The sequence below is a fragment of the Pinus tabuliformis genome, chromosome X (genome assembly GCF_031772625.1).
Source record: "Pinus tabuliformis cultivar Carrire ecotype Pingquan chromosome X, CPIR1, whole genome shotgun sequence".
Taxonomy (NCBI): Eukaryota; Viridiplantae; Streptophyta; class Pinopsida; order Pinales; family Pinaceae; genus Pinus; species Pinus tabuliformis.
In genome coordinates, this window is record NC_142308.1 from 1,207,872,665 (window position 1) to 1,207,891,982 (window position 19,318).

At 37.9% G+C, this 19,318-nt stretch overlaps 1 protein-coding gene across 1 annotated transcript; it reads left to right on the forward strand.

Moving 5' to 3' along the window:
* Nucleotides 1–827: 827 nt before the first annotated feature.
* Nucleotides 828–1,430, forward strand: LOC149144306 (uncharacterized). The gene has a single exon (XM_089452121.1). The coding sequence runs from the start codon at nt 828–830 to the stop codon at nt 1,428–1,430; it is 603 nt and encodes a 200-aa protein (XP_089308247.1).
* The last annotated feature ends 17,888 nt before the right edge of the window (nt 1,431–19,318 follow it).

Consider the following 19,318-nt stretch of genomic DNA (forward strand, 5'->3'; position numbering starts at 1 on the left):
CATCCTCCAAGCAGCCTCCCAGGGGTCTCCATTATATGGAAGGCAGTGCTAAAATCCCTCAACATCATCAGGGAAGGTCTTACTTGGAAAATCCAGTCAGGCATGAGAGTCAGAATTGGTTGTGATCCCTGGATAGGTTGTGGGAACCTTCACAGGCTGCCAGAGGACTTTCGATCTTTCCTTCAGGACAACAACATTACATATATTGGTCAAATAGTAGATATGGAACGCTCCACCCCTTTCCAGCAAGCTTGGAAAACTGCTCGAGATCTTAACATTCCCCCTCAATGGACTCATCTTTGGAATGACTATACTCGGGCCCTCTCTGAAGCTCAAATCAGGATCAGGGAAGAGGACGATGAAGTAGTCTGGGCGCTTTCGAAGGTAGGAAGATATAGGCCAAAGGAGGGATATTTGGTACTTGTTGAGGAACGACGCCCACCGAATCTGGAACAGTGGTGGAAACATTTATGGAAACTAAAGTGCCCCCCAGGAGCAAACTTCTAATGTGGACTATTCTGAAGAATAAAATCCCAACAGGAGATAACCTGTTAAAGCGAGCTCATCATGGCCCCTTCTGGTGTCATCTGTGTAAATGCAACAATGAATCCGCAATCCACCTCTTTATTGAATGTAAGGCTGCTCGGGATCTTTGGCTATCCATCTCAGCAGCAATCCCCTCCTCGTCAAGATGGTAGGGTGCCTCGATTTCAGAAGCCTGGTCAGCTTGGTGGACCAGCGCCTCCCCCAAAAAACTCAAGAACTTGCCCCTGCTGGTCTGTTGGGGCCTCTGGATAGCTAGGAATAACCTCATCTTTCAAAACTCCATGCCGCATTGGCCTTCCATCTCTTCCCGAATCATCTCTGATTTCTCCCTCATCCCTGAAGATGAAGAACTACCCCGATCCAGGACCATCACTCTGGAATCCATCGACCACTCAAAACCATGGGCCTATTTTGATGGGTCTGCCCAGGAAGAGGGATGTGGGGGAGGAGCCATTTTAAACCTCACTGACACTCATTCGTTCCACATTCAAATGGGATTAGGGGGAGGTACAAACAATTTTGCAGAACTGTCCTCTGCAAAATTCCTTATCCAATATGCCTTACAATCCCAATGCCGTGACCTGCAGCTCTTTGGTGATTCAAAAATTGTCTGTGATTGGATCAATAAAAAGACCAGATGCTCAATTTTCTCATTGTTTCATATTCTAGATGAGGCCCATCGTCTTATTACTGCTTTTGATTCATTTACATGTCGACATATTTACAGGGAGCGAAATGCGGACGCTGACAGCTTATCCAAAGAAGCTGCGCACAAGCCTCCCGACACTTGGTTGATACAGGAGCACAGAGAAGGGCATGCCTATCAGTTTTATCACAGACCCTTTATGGACATAGACAATGCAGAGAGCTCTCAGGGAGCATAGTTTTTGTGGTTTTTGTTCTTATATTACTCACATCCGTATGTAAATATTCATATGTTCTATTTATTTTCAAGCTACTTCAGGAACTCTATTTTTTGACAGAAAAACTGGCAGCCTTAAGCCAGTGCTTTTTTTTGACAAGAACAACAAAAGATATTAAGTGATTAGCCTCCCTGCGTGGAAGAAAGGCTTTTTTTGACAATCGCAGCCTCATTGTATCATATGCTTTTCTATTTACAACATGTAATTTTTATATCTCAATGAAAATTACCTTTTTTCCAAGGGGCAAAAAAAAAAGCAAAGTCTAGTCCTTTCCACAAGGCCAAGAATTTGGCTTGATTGTTGGTCGCTTTTCCCAAGCCCCATGCATATTGTATTTCAGTTTTTTCAATGAGGTCCCTAAACCCCTCCCGCTCTAGCCTCCCCTAATTTAAAACATATATTTTAATGAATATTTTATAATAGATCAAATTAGAAAGAAAAAAAATGAAAAAAAATATTATTAAAAAGCATATAAAATTATAACAATGATTACACTTTTTTTGTCAATATTATTTATATTATAATTATTTTTTTATTTTGAAATAAATGGAAAGAAATAAGTTAATAATACAAAATTTAAAGATATGTAACATAAAAATATTTTTTAAATTGCTAATAAATTATTTTACGTGATAAATTTCCATTATTATTAATAATAAAACCAATAATAACTTTCTTTATTGTCCATTAACAATTAAATTTTAATAAATTTTATTATTTAAAAAACCAAAATATATACATTATTCTCATAAATTTAAGATCCAAAAAATTAACTCACCTCATTCAAAATTTTCTTACTCTTATAAATTTTAACTTCCAAGAATTAACTCACATCATTAAAAAAATCAAATAACTAAAAGTTTCAACAATTACTTGGTAGGACACTCGCACAATTCGCTTTATTTAATGATTTTGCTTTTGATCCTATGGCTTCCATTTTGGGGGTTTGTAGATATGGACATTATGCTTTTTGGAATTTTGTTAAACAAGAGCCATGTGGTGGCAATGTCACTGCTTTTACTTTTTTTTATACATTGCTATCAAGTGGAACTTGTTTATAAAATTTTGAATTTATACAAATTTTATTGAGCATAATTTTAAATTAATAATTGTTATTATAAATTTTTTAAGTTCTAAAAATTCACACTATTTATTCAATACAAAAAATAGGAGGAAGAAAACTTTGATTCTATTGATTACGAATGCAAAAAATAAAATAAAAATTAAGTGTTGTGTTTCATGTAATATAATGTAATAGAAATGAGCACACAACCACATAATAATGCTACATTTTCCTAAATTTAATATTAGTAGATACACCTTTATTCAAATTAGAAAAAATATATATCCTCGGAGGGCAAGACAACTACTATCCATGTTGTTGGCAGACCATTTTGTCTCTGCACCTCTAAAATAAACAAGCTATGTTTTACAATTTTATCCTATATTCAAATCAAACAAATTTGCCTTCTCAGAGAATAAAAGTGCCATCCATCCTTAAGCCTCATGTGACAGAATCATCCTTGTACCCGCTTCTCTGTTAATCATAGCTCTTCTGATAATTGTGTTTGCATAACTTCTGAAGGATGCTTATGTTCTGCAGATTAAATATTTTCCAGAATGAACCATCACTCGTGTAAATACAAAATTCACAATCTACTAGAGCTTCAAAATTTTCATACAATGATGCTCAAAAGATTAAAGAAATACAACTATAGGACTTGAGCTCAAAATTTGAAAGACCATTACCGACATAAAATCTCTCTAGACCTTTGACCTGCTATGGGGTTTTTAATCTCCTTTTCTTGTTCTTTAGAGAGATTTTTTCTTTCTCGGACTCTATATTGCTCCAATTTGGAAAACATTAAGAGCTACTTTAAGCAAACTAAATTTGATATGCCATATATTATATGATGTCATATTCTCTTTCTTTAAGAGATGGTTGTTCCATAAAACTGAAAAGATGCATCAACCATATGCAATAGAATTTAGATGAGCTCCAATAGGACATTCATGACACAAAACAAAAGTTTTCAGCCTAACCTCTGAAATTTATCTTGTAAGTTACGTGGAGGGAAAAAAACACAAAACAAATGGAGTAGAAACAAGATAAATCAAGGGGCAACGTGAAACCTTAAATAAATGATTTACGTGTAAAAATAACATACAAAATATGCAATCTTGAATACTATTTGAAAAGGAAACTAGAGAAAATAATTCTATAGGATTTCAGAACATGGCTCATCCTCAAGAAAAGGAAGATACCAGACAAACAGTTGCACTGAAACAACAGAATCAACATGCATGCAAGAAGGAAATGTTTGTTACACAATATTAGGCACAATTATCATACAAAGAAAGGTTTTGTAAATGCAGAAGCACATAATATTTCCCAGCACAGACTCTAAAGAGAAATTTCTAGAAGACCTAGAGACTCACGATCTAAAGCCATTAAAGCAAAAAAAGAAAACCCTGGAATCTGAAAAACTTGTAACAAAAACCACATCTCAAATATCCTTTAAGAGCACTCTACCCTTGAAGACATAACATGAATCGTATAGACAAGGGACACATGTACAAGCTATAGAATCGTCAAAGCTCGAATTAGACTGTGTTATCATTAAAATTGAAGTAAGATAAGGAAACATGTGTCTAAAACAAGGAATACTAAAACATAAAAGAAATAATAGTCTCAAAATAAAAGCAAACAAGTTACATAATTTGTACTTGAAACTGAGAACGCAAAAACTTCTTGAACCCAACACGGAAGTTTGATTTCCTTGACGAGAAACAAACGACAAAGTAGGAAGCACCTGCTGCAAAAAATAGGTTGCAACAATTGCAGTTTTGAGAAAATAAAATAGAAACCCTACATACCTGAAAACCCATGCAGGAACAAGCTAAAGCGTGCAAGTTTGAGTCCAATGCCTCAGTCTCAGATCAATATTTAGATAAAGCACATATTCAGAACCCTAACATGCACCATATCTGGAAGATGTGACGGCTCTAAGTTCGCTCTTAAATAGACCCTGCAAAAAAGGGTAAAAGCCTGCCCAACATTCGACCCAAAAAAATCTCAAAATTCAAAGCACACAAAAATTACTTTGTGGAATCCTCATGGGACTACGAACGCACAAAATGTGGATTGCATTACATTAACGTTGCTTACAATAAAGGACATCCCCATAAATTACACGATAATAAAATGAACACAACATTTAAACTGTCAACATAGAGCTCACTACTGCATCGAGCTTTGTAGCCCCAATGTGGCAGCAGTTCTTAGATCACCGTGCGTGAAAAATGAAAACCTAAGGTGAACTATGTAACCTCCATGTTTTTTTTGCAATTTTTTTGTACGAACAAGAATAATACAAAATCATGGATCATAGATGTCACTGTTATGCAGTGACATAAAAATCAATAGATAGATTCATTTGTCATTAATATCAAATTAAATTATAACGTACTGCACCTCGCAAACCTCTTCATTCTGGAACCACCAAGGATGAGGGGCAAGTGTTTGATAAAATGCCTGTGAAAACAGAGGAATTTTCTGTATACTCCTCTGTTCAGAGATTAATATTTTCTGCTTCACCTGCGCCCTCATATGGATATGAGGGTATCAATCCCTTCCGTAATCAATCTCAAAGCAGAGAGCAGAAATCTGAAGACTCAGCTCCTTTTCAGATTATGATTGTGCTACTTTCCGGCAAGACTTGGCTTCAGTGGGTAAAACCTTCTGATCTTGTTCAGAGCCTTAAGCTGAAATTGGAAGCAAAAGAGGGGATCCCCACAGCCCTTCAACGTCTCATTCTCGAAGGCAAACATCTGGAGGACTCCAGCCCCCTTTCCTGCTATAACCTCCAGAGAAACGCTTCCATATCTCTTTCCCTTCGACTTAGAGGGGGAGCTGCTGGACAGTCTTCCTCTGCTCCAGCATTCTCTTACAAGGATGCCGTCCATGCGCAAAAGTCCAAGAATAAAACCCCTCCAGCTCAAGTTCCTAAGCCCTTCTCAGTAGACAAGCTGGAGGAAGTCTCATCCATTGAAATAAATGATCCTTCGCTGGATTTAAATCATCAGGTGTTTGCAGAAACAGGTATCATATGCAGGTTCAATGGTCTTTGGCCTCGAACAGCAGATTTATATCAGTGGATTCACTCAAATTGGACCAAGAACTGCAAGGTCCATCTCTGTTCTAAAGGGTTTTTCATAGTTCTGTTTAGTAAGAACGAGGACTACCAAAGAGTCCTCTCAGATGGCCCATGGTTTTGGAATTCTGCGGGTTTATTCCTTACTCCATGGTTTCAGGATTTCGACCCTTCCTCAGCAGTCATTACCAAACTGCCAATCTGGGTCAGACTTCACAACCTTCCAGCGCACCTATGGCACCAGGCTGTCTTTGAAGGAATCGGCAATTCATTAGGTCGTTTCCTCAACGCAGACTACTCAAGAGCAGAACAAGGAATTTACACCTTTGCAAGAATCTGCGCAGAAATAGACATAAGCAGAGGACTGCCAGATCAAATAAATCTCAAGATAGGAGACTTTCATTGGACCCAATCCCTGGATTTTGAAAATACAGCCTTTCGCTGCCGAATCTGTCATCTCACAGGGCACCTTCAAAATTCGTGTCCTTCCATTCTCTCCCATAACACGAAGGCCAACTCCAAACCAAAGCCCAAAAGATGGATGCACCATGATCCTCCTCCATTGGATGTCTCCTCCAGCTCTGATGAAGAGGATGGGAAGTCAGACGAAGAAATCTTAGCTGATTCGCCAACGCAGGAAACGCCAGCACCGGTTTCGACCGCGGTATGTCTGAAGGAAAACTCAGTCAACCCTTTTTCTCAGAAGCGTTCTCATGAGGCTTCTCCTCCAGAATCTGACAAGGAGATTTCCCCCTCCGCCCAACGCAGTCTTCAGATCTATCATAAACTGCATAGCTCAGGGGGGATCTGGATAAGAGCAGGCAAAAAAAAGGGGAAAAAGGGGCGACCAAATGATTCCACCCAAGCTGTGTAGAATCTCCGTTTTGGTCATTTTTCCCTCTTTGTCTGGTTAATGTAAGTTTCGGGGTGCTCTTTTTCTCTGCCCTTCCTGGGAGCCGAGGTGGTTTTTTCCTTTCCGGCTGCCCTTTTAGCCTTAGTGTCTCTCTGCCGCCTTGCATGGTGGGCTGTCTTTTTTCTCAGTCTTTTGCTGCTAAGCATGCTGTTTAGCGGCTCGTTTTTCTGCAGTTGCAGAAGTCTTGTACTATATTTTCTTTATAATACATATTCTTACTTACAAAAAAAAAAAATTATTTTTAACATGTGCTTTTTGCGTTGATAAGATTAAGTTTCCGTTATGGCCGATGAGGCTTAGGAAACTAAAGTGACTGGACTTCTTGCACTTGACTAACAAGAACAACATGACAATGCAACACTTTTCTCAATGTCGTGGTGAGTTTGTCCCATCACTGACTTCCATCATATAAAAAAAACCTACTGCCAACACAAATCAATACAACTATAGGTGACATCTTACCTTGGGTTTTGTAGCCCTAGTGCAGTGGCAATAATAAGTCAGCTGCCTAGGGAACCCAAAACGACAAAGTAACATTGCAAAAATGCTATTTTTTTTGTATGATCAGAAATTTATTTCTATACTAGTGAAGTAATATCACATCATGAAACATATATGTCACTGCGGAGGAGTGACATAAAAATGAAAGGTTATAAGGGTGGAGATTATCATAACCAAAGGAATCCCATCCATCATGAAGAAGTTTAGGATTTTAAGATTTTATTGATTATCATAAAAATCAATAGATATATTCATCGTCATTAATATCAAATTAAATTATAACATACTCCATCTTAAATATTTTTAACATGCGCTTTTTACGTTGATAATATTAAGTCTCTGTTATGGCTGATGAGATTTAGGAAACTAAAGTGACTGGACTTCTTTCACTCGACTAACAAGAACATCATGGCAATGCAACGCTTTTCTCAATGTCGTGAGGAGTTTGTCCCATCACCGACTTCCATCAAATAAAAAAACCTACTGCCAACACAAATCAATACAACTATAGATGACATCTTGCCTTTGGTTTTGTAGCCCTAGTGCGGTGGCAATAAGAAGTCAACCACCTAAGGAACCCAAAATGACAAAGTAACATTGCAAAAATGCTATTTTTTTATACGATTGGAAATTTATTTCTATACTAGCGAAGTAATATCACATCATGAAACATATATGTCACCGCGTGTTGGGTTGTGTTATATTCTTTCCACGACTAGCCCACGTAGTTAACCAGGGGGTTAGAGGGGGGGTGGTGCCCCCCCTTCATTGGGCCAATTGCGTAGCGGGGGGGGTCATAGGGGGTTTTAGGGTTGTGGGTAGCCCCCCTCTATGGGTTCCGAGGCAGCTCCCTGGAAAATTTTGTTTTTGGACCCTATATTAGGTTGGACAGACCTACTTATGGTTTTGTGCATGCTTTTCGCACATGGTTTTGGATGCGATGGTTTTCGGTCCATGGTTTTGGACGCGATGGTTTTTTGGTCCATGGTATTGGATGCTTCGGCATGTATAAATATGTATTGTAACATTGAAAGGAACATAATGAAAAATCAAGCTAGTAGTTTCGATTTTGGGATCCAGGGGAAAATCTCTGTGTATATGTGTTTTATGTGTTATTCTCTGGCATTGTTTATTTTCTATGTTTTAGAATTCGTATGTAGGTAATTTTTGTACGGGGTTAAAACCTACATTTGGTATCAAAGTTGTTTTGGCTTCAAGGGGACGCCTTTGTTGCTGAGGGGTTTCGCTCGGGCCTGTGGTAGACTCTGTTCAGTGGGAGATCTACGAGATCGATTCTGGTGGTGAAAGAAGATGGCGAGCAGTGGAAAGATAGAGATCGAGAAATTTAATGGTCAGAGTTTTGAGTTATGGAAACTCAACATGGAGGATCTGTTGGTGGATAAATATCAGTGGGTCGTGGTAGATCCAGGTACTAAACCAACAAGAGTGTCCGATGAAGAATGGAAGAAGTTGGATCAGAAGGCTAAGAGCACAATACGATTGTGTGTCTCAGATTCAGTATTGTTGAATGTATCGTGGGAAGCTACAAAAAAGGCTTTGTGGGACAAGTTAGGGACTTTGTACCAATCTAAGTCTCTGGTGAATAAATTGTTCCTACGGAAAAAACTGTATAACCTGAGGATGAAAGATGGAGACTCGGTGACAGAACATCTGAATGCATTTAATACTGTGGTAAGTCAGTTATTATCTGTTGATATTAAAATTTTAGATGAAGATAAGTGCATCAATTTGATGTGTTCTCTACCAAATTTGTGGGATAGTCTGGTTATTGCAATAGGTAGCAATGCAACTGCCTTGCAATTTTATGAAATAGTCTCATCCTTGCTGGCGGAGGAGATGAGACGGAAAAATATGGAGAGCCAAAATGGTGATGCCTTGTCTGTACGAGGATGGTCCCAGAACAGAAACAAAAATAAGTCATCGAGTGGGAGATCTAAATCTCCAGGAAAACCTGTAAAGGTGGTGTGCTTGAAATGCGGAAAGGAAGGGCACTACAAAAGGGATTGTAAATATAAAGCTCCTGACAAAGGAAAGGGATCTGATGATGTTCCTTCTGCAGAGGCGAAAACCACCTCAGATGAAGGTGGGGATGTGTACTTGGCTTATTCAAGTACACATGTAGATCATGAGGCATGGTTGATTGACTTAGATGCATCCTTTCACTTCACTCCCCATAGAGAGTGGTTCTACGAGTATGAGAAATATGATGGTGTTGATGTCTTCTTGGCGGATGACACGAAGGCTAGAATCATTGGTCGTGGAAAAGTAAAGTTGAAGTTGCAAGGTGGAAGGGTTAGAACACTTCCGGGTGTTCTGCATATTCCTGCATTGGCCAGAAATCTGACTTCCGTAAGCAAGCTAGATGATGCAGGTGTAAAAACAGTGTTCGAGAAGGATACCTGCAAAATGGTTCGGGGAGCACTGGTATTGATGCAGGGAGTTCAGATTGGAACTCTGTACAAGCTACAAGGTAGCACTTTGATGGGTGCAACAATTCTGTGGTTCCTGAAAGTGGAGCAGAAAATCTAGTGGTCTTTGGAGAGAAGACCATGTTGTGGCATCAAAGGCTTGGAAATATTGGAGAGAAGGGCCTTCGAATACTTCATGGTAAAGGTATCGTAGAAGATATGAGTAATAGCTCTCTGGATTTTGATTTCTGTGAAAATTGTGTATATGGGAAGCAGAATTAGGTGAGTTTCCCCTCTGGTGGTAAGAGGGCGAAACATATATTAGAACTTGTGCACAGTGATGTGTTTGGACCTATGAAGGTTCCATCACTGGGTAAGTCTGTGTACTATGTATCATTTATAGATAACTTCACAAGGAATACATATATATTTCCTTAAGAAGAAATCTGAAGTCTTTGACAGGTTTAAAGAATTTAAGGCTCTGGTGGAAAACGAGACAGAGAAGAAGATAAAGGTGTTGAGGACAGATAACAGTGGAGAGTTTTGCAGCAAGGAATTTGAAGAATTCTGTTATAAGTGTGGTATAGCACGGCAGAAGACTACTCTATACACACCTGAACAAAATGGAGTTGCAGAAATAATGAACAAGACATTGATGGAAAGGGCAAGAAGCATGCTTAGTGTTGCCGAGTTAGGACAAGAATTCTGGGCAGAGGTGGTGGAGACAACATGTTACTTGGTCAATAGATCACCTTCATCAGCGTTGGAGGATAAGACTCCACAAGAGGTATGGACTACTAAGAAACCCTCTCTTTCACATCTGAGGGTATTTGGATGTGATGCATATGTACATGTTCCAAAGGAGAAAAGAACCATGTTGGATAGTAAATATGAAAAGTGCATATTTATTGGGTACAAGGATGGTTTAAAGGGTTATAAGCTTTGGAACCCAGTAACAAGGAAGGTTGTGTACAGCCGAGATGTGGCGTTCAGAGAGGTGAAATATGTTATTAAACATGAAGTCCAACCAAAGGAACCTGAGAAGGTAGAGTTTGAGCTTAAGGAGGAAGAATCAGACTCTACAGTAGAGGAGGAATTAGAAGATGAAGAGCCACAAACTCTGGGTGTGAGAAGATCAGTTTGAGAAAGAAGGTAGCCGTAAAGGTATAATGCATCTTCTTTCTGTTCAAATTTTGCTTTATCTTTTACTGAAGATGATCCCAGAACTATGAGGGAAGTAGTAGATTCAGAAGATGGAAAACTCTGGAAAGAGGCCATGGTTGATGAAATGGCATCTTTGCACAAAAATGAGGCTTGAGATCTAGTGGAGTTGTTGACTGGAAGGAAACCCATTGGCAGCAAATGGGTGTTCAAAAAGAAGACAAATGCAGGAGGAAAGGTGGAGAAATACAAAGCTCAGTTGGTAGCAAAAGGTTATTCCCAGGTGCGGGGAATTGATTTTATTGATATTTTTTCTCCTGTTGCCAAGGTAGCTTCTATTAGATTACTTTTATCTGTTGCTGCTGCTTTTGATTTTGAGGTAGAACAGATGGATGTGAAGACAACATTTCTTCACAGGGATCTAGAAGAGGAGATCTACATGAAGCAACCTGAAGGTTTTGCGGTGAAAGGTAAGAAAGAACTGGTATGCAAGTTAATGACGTCTCTGTATGGGTTAAAACAGTCACCAAGGATGTGGTATCATAAATTTGATACATTTATACGGGGACTTGGCTTCACCAGAAGCTAAGCAGATCACTATGTGTATTTTAAATTAATTGGTGACCGTGTTATTTCTCTGGTCTTGTATGTGGATGATATGTTGTTGGTTGGAAATGACAAAGAAATTATCCAAGATTTGAAGACCAAATTGTCCTCCAAATTCGACATGAAATATCTTGGTGTTGCAAACTATATTTTGGACATGGAAATTAAAAGAGACTGGGAAAAGAGGAAGCTCTAGTTAAACCAGGGGAAGTATGTTGAGACAATACTGCAGAGGTTTAATATGCAGGATAGTAAACCGGTGAAGGTTCCTATTCCTGTAAGTGTGAGGTTATCTGTTGAACAGTGTCCCAAGACATAAGAAGAGGAAGAGGACATGTATTGTGTTCCATATGCAAGTGCAATCGGTAGCCTGATGTATGCAATGGTCTGTATTAGACCAGACATTGAACATGCAGTGGGAGTATTGAGCAAGTTTATGTCAAAACCAGGGAAGGAGCACTGGACAGTAGTGAAGCGGGTTTTCAGGTATTTGCATGGCACTAGTGATTATGGTTTGTGCTACCAAGGAAGACCAGGATTGGACAGAGTGTTGGATATTCGTGGCTTTGTTGATGCAGACTAGGCTGGAGATCTAGATCAGAGGAGATCTACAAGTGGGTATGTGTTTAACCTATTTGGAGGTGCAATTAGTTGGATGAGTAAGAAACAATCTGTAGTGGCACTATCGACTACAGAGGTCGAATACATGGCAGCCACTCATGCAAAAAAGGAAGCAGTTTGGTTGCAGAGATTGTGTTTAAGTATGGGGTTAGTATAGGGAGATATAAATATAGACTGTGACAGCCAAAGTGCAATTTTCTTGGCAAAGAACCCTACATATCATTCAAAGACAAAGCACATTGATGTTTAGTATCACTTTGTGAGGGATATGATAGAAGACAAAAAGGTGTTGCTGGTAAAGGTGGAAACTTTGAAGAATACTGCAAATGCATTGACAAAATCTGTGAGCTCTGAGAAGTTCTCTTAGTGTAGAGAAACAATGGGTGTTGCAGGGCTGGATAAATGACTAAGCTTTCTTGTGGCCCCCTGTGGAAAGAAAACAACAAATGGGAGAATTTTGGGTTGTGTTATATTCTTTCCACGACTAGCCCACGTAGTTAACCAGGGGGTTAAAGGGGGGGGGGGGGGGGGGCAGAGCCCCCCCTTCGGTGCATCGATTGCATAGCAGGGGGGGTCATAGGAAGTTTGAGGGGTGCAGGTAGCCCCCCTCTATGGGGTCCAGGGCAGCGCCCCGGAAAATTTTGTTTTTGGACCGTATATTAGGTTGGGAAGACCTACCTATGGTTTTGTGCATGATTTTCGCACATGGTTTTGGACGCGATGGTTTTCGGTCCATGGTTTTGGACACGATGGTTTTTTGGTCCATGGTATTAGATGCTTTGGCATGTATAAATATGTATTGTAACATTGAAAGGAATATAATGAAAAATCACGCTAATAGTCCCGGTTTTTGGATCAAGGGGAAAATCTCTGTGTATATGTGTTTTATGTGTTATGCTCTCGTATTGTTTATTTTCTGTGTTTTAGAATTCGTATGCAGGTAATTTATGTACGGGGTTAAAAAATACACTGCTGAGGAGTGACATAAAAATGAGATCAAGCTTATAAGAGTGGAGATTATCATAACAAAGGAATCCCATCTGTCACGCCCCTACCCTGGTGGTAGTCTTTCAACTGTGTATAGGAGGTGCGGCACCACCGCTCGAATTCTTTTCACTAATACTTTCAAGTGTGGATTACGCCTAACATTCGATACTTAGTTTATTTTTCACTTTCTAAGTATAAACTTTCATAACACAGCGGAAACATTCATTTAAAAATCTTTCATCATCATCATTATTTTACACATATGCACAACGGATAATTAACGGGAGGGGCAACTCCCTAAAGATGAGTTAGCCCACAATAATAATGATAATACTTAAAAATATACAATAACAGCCTTTGGAGAGGAATCCCAACTTTCTTCTCGCAATAACAATCCAATTACACAATTCGATCTGCAATCGCGTGACCTGCCCAAATTGTCGTTCAGGAGCACCTTCCCTTCACCGGGTTGGGTTGCCCAACTCACCGGGCAAAGGTACCCACACGCGGGTCGCCCTCCACATAGCTCATTGTGCCAACCGTTCAGCAAAACTCACGGGTCGTTCAGACCTGCCCGCGCATCCACTATATCTCGACCTCCATTCAACACTCGCCCGCTGAACTCGTCGTCTTACAGACCTACCCACGACGTGTTGCCCGCTCGGTGCACACCCACAGTCTGCCTGAGCATTCAACAATTCCTCCGCTTGTTCAGCACTTGTGCAGCTCGCAGCTAGGCCCCTCAGTTCAGTCTTACCACAATCTGCTTGTGCCTCCGTGTGTCCTCACCCAAACAACTCACTTGCCTAACCACAGACTTACTCGTCGGCTCTGTCACACCCACTCCGCAGACTCATTCTACCCATCTCGCTGAACTGGTCCGCCTGCAAATGCCCATTCATCCCGACCACCGGTTCACCCATTGTGCAGCGCGCCTGCCCAAGTCGCCTGCCCGACCTGTGGCTCGCTCGCCTGTCAAACTCCGTGTTTAGTTTTGTTTCGGTTTGGTGCTTCATTCAGGTGGCCGCCTGAACCTCGCCTCCTTCTTTATTCGCCCACCCTTGCGCTTGCTCTTCACCTTGCTCGCCCTTGTGAACTCCCAAGACTTGAATGCTTGAATTCCTTGATGACTTCTCCATCCACTTCGACCGTCAATATATATGACCTGCCATGGATAACTCGTGGGTCGGCCCACCCAGGCCAACCTGCCCATTTGGCCAACTCGCCCACACCGTCGCCCCGTCGGGTCCACATGCCCAACTCGCATGGTATAAGGTGACCTTCGCGAAGTTCGCTATACTTAGCCAAATTCTTGATTCTCAGTTTTTTGACACCTTCGTTGGCTCATCACGCTTGTGCCCCGGGCGCCTTTAATCGATTGCCCCAGCTTGTCACTCTCCTCCAACTCGTCCCATCGTCGCAACCAACGCGCCCACTTGCCGACTCATCGCACCCGCCAACTCGTCGCTCACCTGGCTCATCGCATATAACTGAGGGCGCTCACCCAACTCGTCGCACATTGCATCCGAACTCGTGGGCTTGACACCATCCATCATGAAAAAGTTTAAGATTTTAAAATGGTTAAATCTCAACTTTCATTTTCAAGTTAAATTTCTCTTAGTGGTTCTTTATCTCAAAAATACCTTATGCATGTTAGGGAAATATTAAATTCCAATTATTAATTATGCATGTGAAGATATTAAATTCCAATTGTTAATTGTGCATGTGAAGGATGATGATGTGCATTAATTACTTCCTTGACATCTATTAATACTTATGATGAAGAAATATGAGAATTGTAATAAATTTTATTATAGGTAACATGTTAAACCATCTCTCTTGTTATGTCATGCTACTAGGGAGTGATATCTAATGATGGCATTGGAACCAATGTTCAAAATTGAACCCTTCCTACCCCTTCCTCAGGCTCCTGGCCCTTCCTAGAAGGGCTAAAAAAAAATTACACTTCGAAAAAAAAAAATATCAAAATCACTCGTCAATTACAAAGGTTAGATTAATTTTTTATATTTCAAAAGAAGGGAAATATTTTTAATAACCTGTCAATATTTTTTTAAGTTTACGATAATTTCGAGTCTGTACTAGCGCATAAATCACTCTAACTAGTGATAGTTTCGTAGAAGAGACCAGTCAAAGTCCAAATGACCTCATACAATTTAATAGTTATGTCATGATTTGGGGACGTTTCCCTGAGGCCCCCAACTTACGCCAACATGATGCAACTTGCAACAATAAGACATGCAACAGTCATGGTACTATTACACCTAGCACAAGGCAGCAGAGCACATTGAATAACCATTCAACAACTATGCACGTGCTCTCGCTCCTCCGTGATTATCCTTGAGTGCTCTTTCCCTGCATCATTTTTTTCCATTTTCATTTGAATTGCAACCCATCATCCATAGAAGGAAAGTTATCGTTTGATGCTAGACTATAAGGTATTTTTCATTATCCTCCTCATATCTTCATTAACATTTGGTTTTTCATTCTATGGATTCTTTAATGCAACACTCCTTGAAGTAATGGCAGCCTTCATGGTCACACAATGTATCTTGGGCACCATAGAATCCACACCCCAGGAAATCAACATTGTGGCTAGATACCCTAAATGCAACTGCTTGTCATCCTTCCATTCCAGGCATGGGTGGTCGAGTTGTTTTCTACATTGTTAATGGTGCAAATTTTTATTGTCATAATTATATGAATCTACCAACTATGAAAAGAATATCTATCTTATATCGAGGGTATTGGACTCCACAACTATAATGCTCTCATTCAAACTCTTGCTTATTTTTCTTTGTTGCTTAAATCCATACATATTTCTTGTCCAAGTACCATTTTTCATGAAGTGTTTCTTCTCTATCATTAAGGTACAAGTATCCTTGAATGTTACAAAACATAATTCAACAAATCAATGAATAACCTATCAAGAAATCTTTAGTCAAATCCTATGGCATCTTGCTAAGGTTGATTTTTTTCTATCTCAATCTTGCTAAGGGATTTTTAATTTATGTATTTACTTATTCTGTTGTTGTTGTTGTTGTTTTTTTTTTAGTGTAAATCTTGAAAAATGTCTCCTATTGGTCGTCCCAACAAGGATAAAATGCAATTGTCAATTGTTGAATCATTTGGTCTTACACAACATTCTAATAAACCATGTAATATTCAAAATGAAGTTGATGCTCATCTACATGAATATGATGAATCAAATAGTGTAGAGCTTGTTGAAATAGAAAACCCATCAAAGAAACACAAAATAATATTCAAATCTAAATGGAATACAAGGTTTCATGGGCTTATGTTTTAAATCATTTAATGGTAATGAAAGGATAAAATGTTCTTGACGTGTTAAATTTAAAAGTGAGACTCCATTTTCAAAAGAGGGAACTACCACTCTTCAAGTTAGTGGTATAAGTGGCCATGCAAAATCAAAAGCTCAATTTTTGTTTTACAACTTTTGGAGGAAAAAAGCGATTGAAGCAATATTCCAATCACTAATCACTAAACATGTAGAACTATTGGTAAATGTGGGGAAGGAGAAAATTATATCAATGATTGAAAACATATATTTTGTTGCTATACATGATTTATCTTTAGAAATGTGTAAGTCAATATGTGATTTGAATTGGTATAAATGCACTCCATGCATGCTTCTAATAGATGAATTTTCTACATACACAGATACCACACCAAGAAAATATTTTCTTCAAGTTGCTAAAGAGGTGTATTGGAACAATCTAAAAGAGAAGATTTTACATAGGTCATTTTACTCAATTTCAGTTGATGAAAGCACTGATCAAATTATGGAACACCAATTGATTGTTTATATTACATATTTGATGAATGGAGGAAGAGGTCAATGTTTAATAAAGTTTATATGTTTACTTCAAATAAAGGATGGAATAGCTCAATGTATGTATGATCTAGTGAGAACTCTTTTAGCATAAATGGATTTATATTTGATGAAGTTTGTTGGTTTTGGTTCAGATGATGCATCTTCCATGAGGGGTATTCATGAAGGTTTATCTCCTAAGCTTTGTATGCTCCTGATTTATTAGTTATCCATTGAATAGCTCACAGGGAATCATTAACAAGCAATGAGGCTTCATCTCATTTTCCAGAGTTGCAATATATTAAAAAAATTGAAACAAAGTTTATTCATGGCTTGGAAAATCAACTAAAGGACATGGAAAATTGAGAGAGCTAATGCATACATTTCAAATCACTAAGTTAGTGGTCTTACAAATTCATCAAATTAGGTGGATCTCAAGAGGGAAGGTCATGGAAAGACTTGTTAAACTCATGCATTATTTGTTAGGATTGGGAGTTAGGGGAGAAAACAATGTATGAGTTTGACAACAATATTTCAAGTGCAAATTTGCATCCATATACTTGTAGACATGCTCGTTGAATTAAATAAGTTGAATCAAAAGTTCGAAGAGGATCATGTTGATATTACATATATTAACACTACTTTAGATGTTTCTATTAGCATGCTTCGTAAATTATTTTTGGAAAACATTTTTGGTGTAGTTGCAGTGCATATGTCTTCTTTTTAGTTAAAGCATAAAGAGGAACCCTTGAATTTGTAGATAGCACATGTATGGTACATTTACATCCATTGAGGTTCGAAAGTTTTCCAAAGATGAAAATATTCGGGGCTACTGTATGATTGTATTCATTCGGGAAAATGTTTTATTGTAAAGGTGATTAAATCTTTAGATAGGAGATTCATAGATTTACATGTATTTAATGTGGCTAAGTTTTTCACTTCTCAACATTATTATGAAGAAGTGAATAATATACACTGTCCAACAAAAAGATAGTTGAAATGTTTATGTGAAAAATTTTAGCGTTGGGGAATCATCTATTGTGGATACTTCTAGATGTTTGGGTGAAATGAATGAATTTGTTTGTGCTATTTGTAAATCATACCCCAAAAATCATATGTATGGAATGAGACCAATGTGGAGATGAACATGAATGGTTTGAAGACTTTCCATATTTGATGCAATTATGGCAAGATATTTTTGTTATCCCACAACCACATTAGTGTGTGAAAGAGGCTTCTGAAAATTAAACAGGATAAAAAAATGATAATAGATAAAGACTTTCATTGGAGACACTAGATATGTTAATGTTTATATCTCTAAGTGCACATCATGCTTTGTATGAGGTTGATTGGAATGCTACTTATGATGTATGGAAATAAATGAAAACTATAAATCCATTTCTATTGGGAAAATATATTTATATTTTCAATTATGTAAGTCCAAATACTTTTGAAGATCATCAAATGAATAGAAGAAACATATGTTTACCTTTTTTAATCGAATTTGGAAATTTTTTTTGTTTATTTACTAATTATATTGAGATTTTATGATATTTTATTGAAGCTATTCTTTAAATTTTGAAGATTTAAAAATGGTACTATTTTATCATAGAATTTTTTTGAGAGATTTATTTAATATTTTTTTTAGTAGCAGCGAAATTTTTTTTATAGCCTTTCATCCTTGAAAGATAAGATGAATATATCTCCTTCCAAATGAAAGTAAGAGCAGCAATTTTCTTTTTCTGTACTTCAAAACAATTCGAGAAATATTACTGTTTTCACATTTTAAACTATGGTTTGAAGTGATATGTACTAGTACAAATGGGCTGACGTATTCCCCGCCGCCGTCACCAGCGCTCCAAATGCCGAGGAATCCGCCGGCAAAATGTTAGTTGTAAATTTGGCATTCAATTTTCTTGATGTGCGAGATCTTCTCGGCGTTGCAGAGGCATTTGTTCTGAAATTTCGAGGTGGTTATTTTAGTGATAGTGGCCTAAAATGAATTCTTTTGAGTAAGGAGATTTTCTACTCTGCCTATTTTTTTTCCCATTTTAAGGCTGGAAATTAGTACATGAAATTTTATTTATTTGTCGAAATTTAAGATTATTGGTAGAATTTTGTGTTGTTTTTTTTGGATATATATATATTTTTAAATTTGTTCAAAATTTTACAAGGATTTGTTGAATTATTAGTTTTATTTGTAAATTCTATATAATTTTAGTGTCGTAGAGATTTATGCCACAAACTTATTTACACAAATTTTAAACAATAAAAAATGTGATCTCATAAAAAATAATTTGATCTCATTTTTATTAAAAATGCAAAACATATAATAATTATAAAAAAATCTAAAACATAACTATTAATTATAACAAAATTCAAAAAAGCTAAAACATAACTATCAATTATAACAAAATTCAAAAAATCTAAAACATAACTATTAATTATAGCAAAATTCAAAAAATGTGATCTCATCAAAAATAATTTGATCCCATTCCTATAAAAAAATGCAAAACATATAATAATTAAAAAAAAAAATCTAAAACATAATTATTAATTATAACAAAATTTAATGATTGGAATAATATATAAACTTGTAAGTAGAAACCAAGGTGGTGGCAATGTGC

Bases quoted from the DNA above. Each gene is read 5' to 3' on its own strand.
- LOC149144306 (XM_089452121.1), top strand. From the start codon at position 828: ATGCCGCATTGGCCTTCCATCTCTTCCCGAATCATCTCTGATTTCTCC.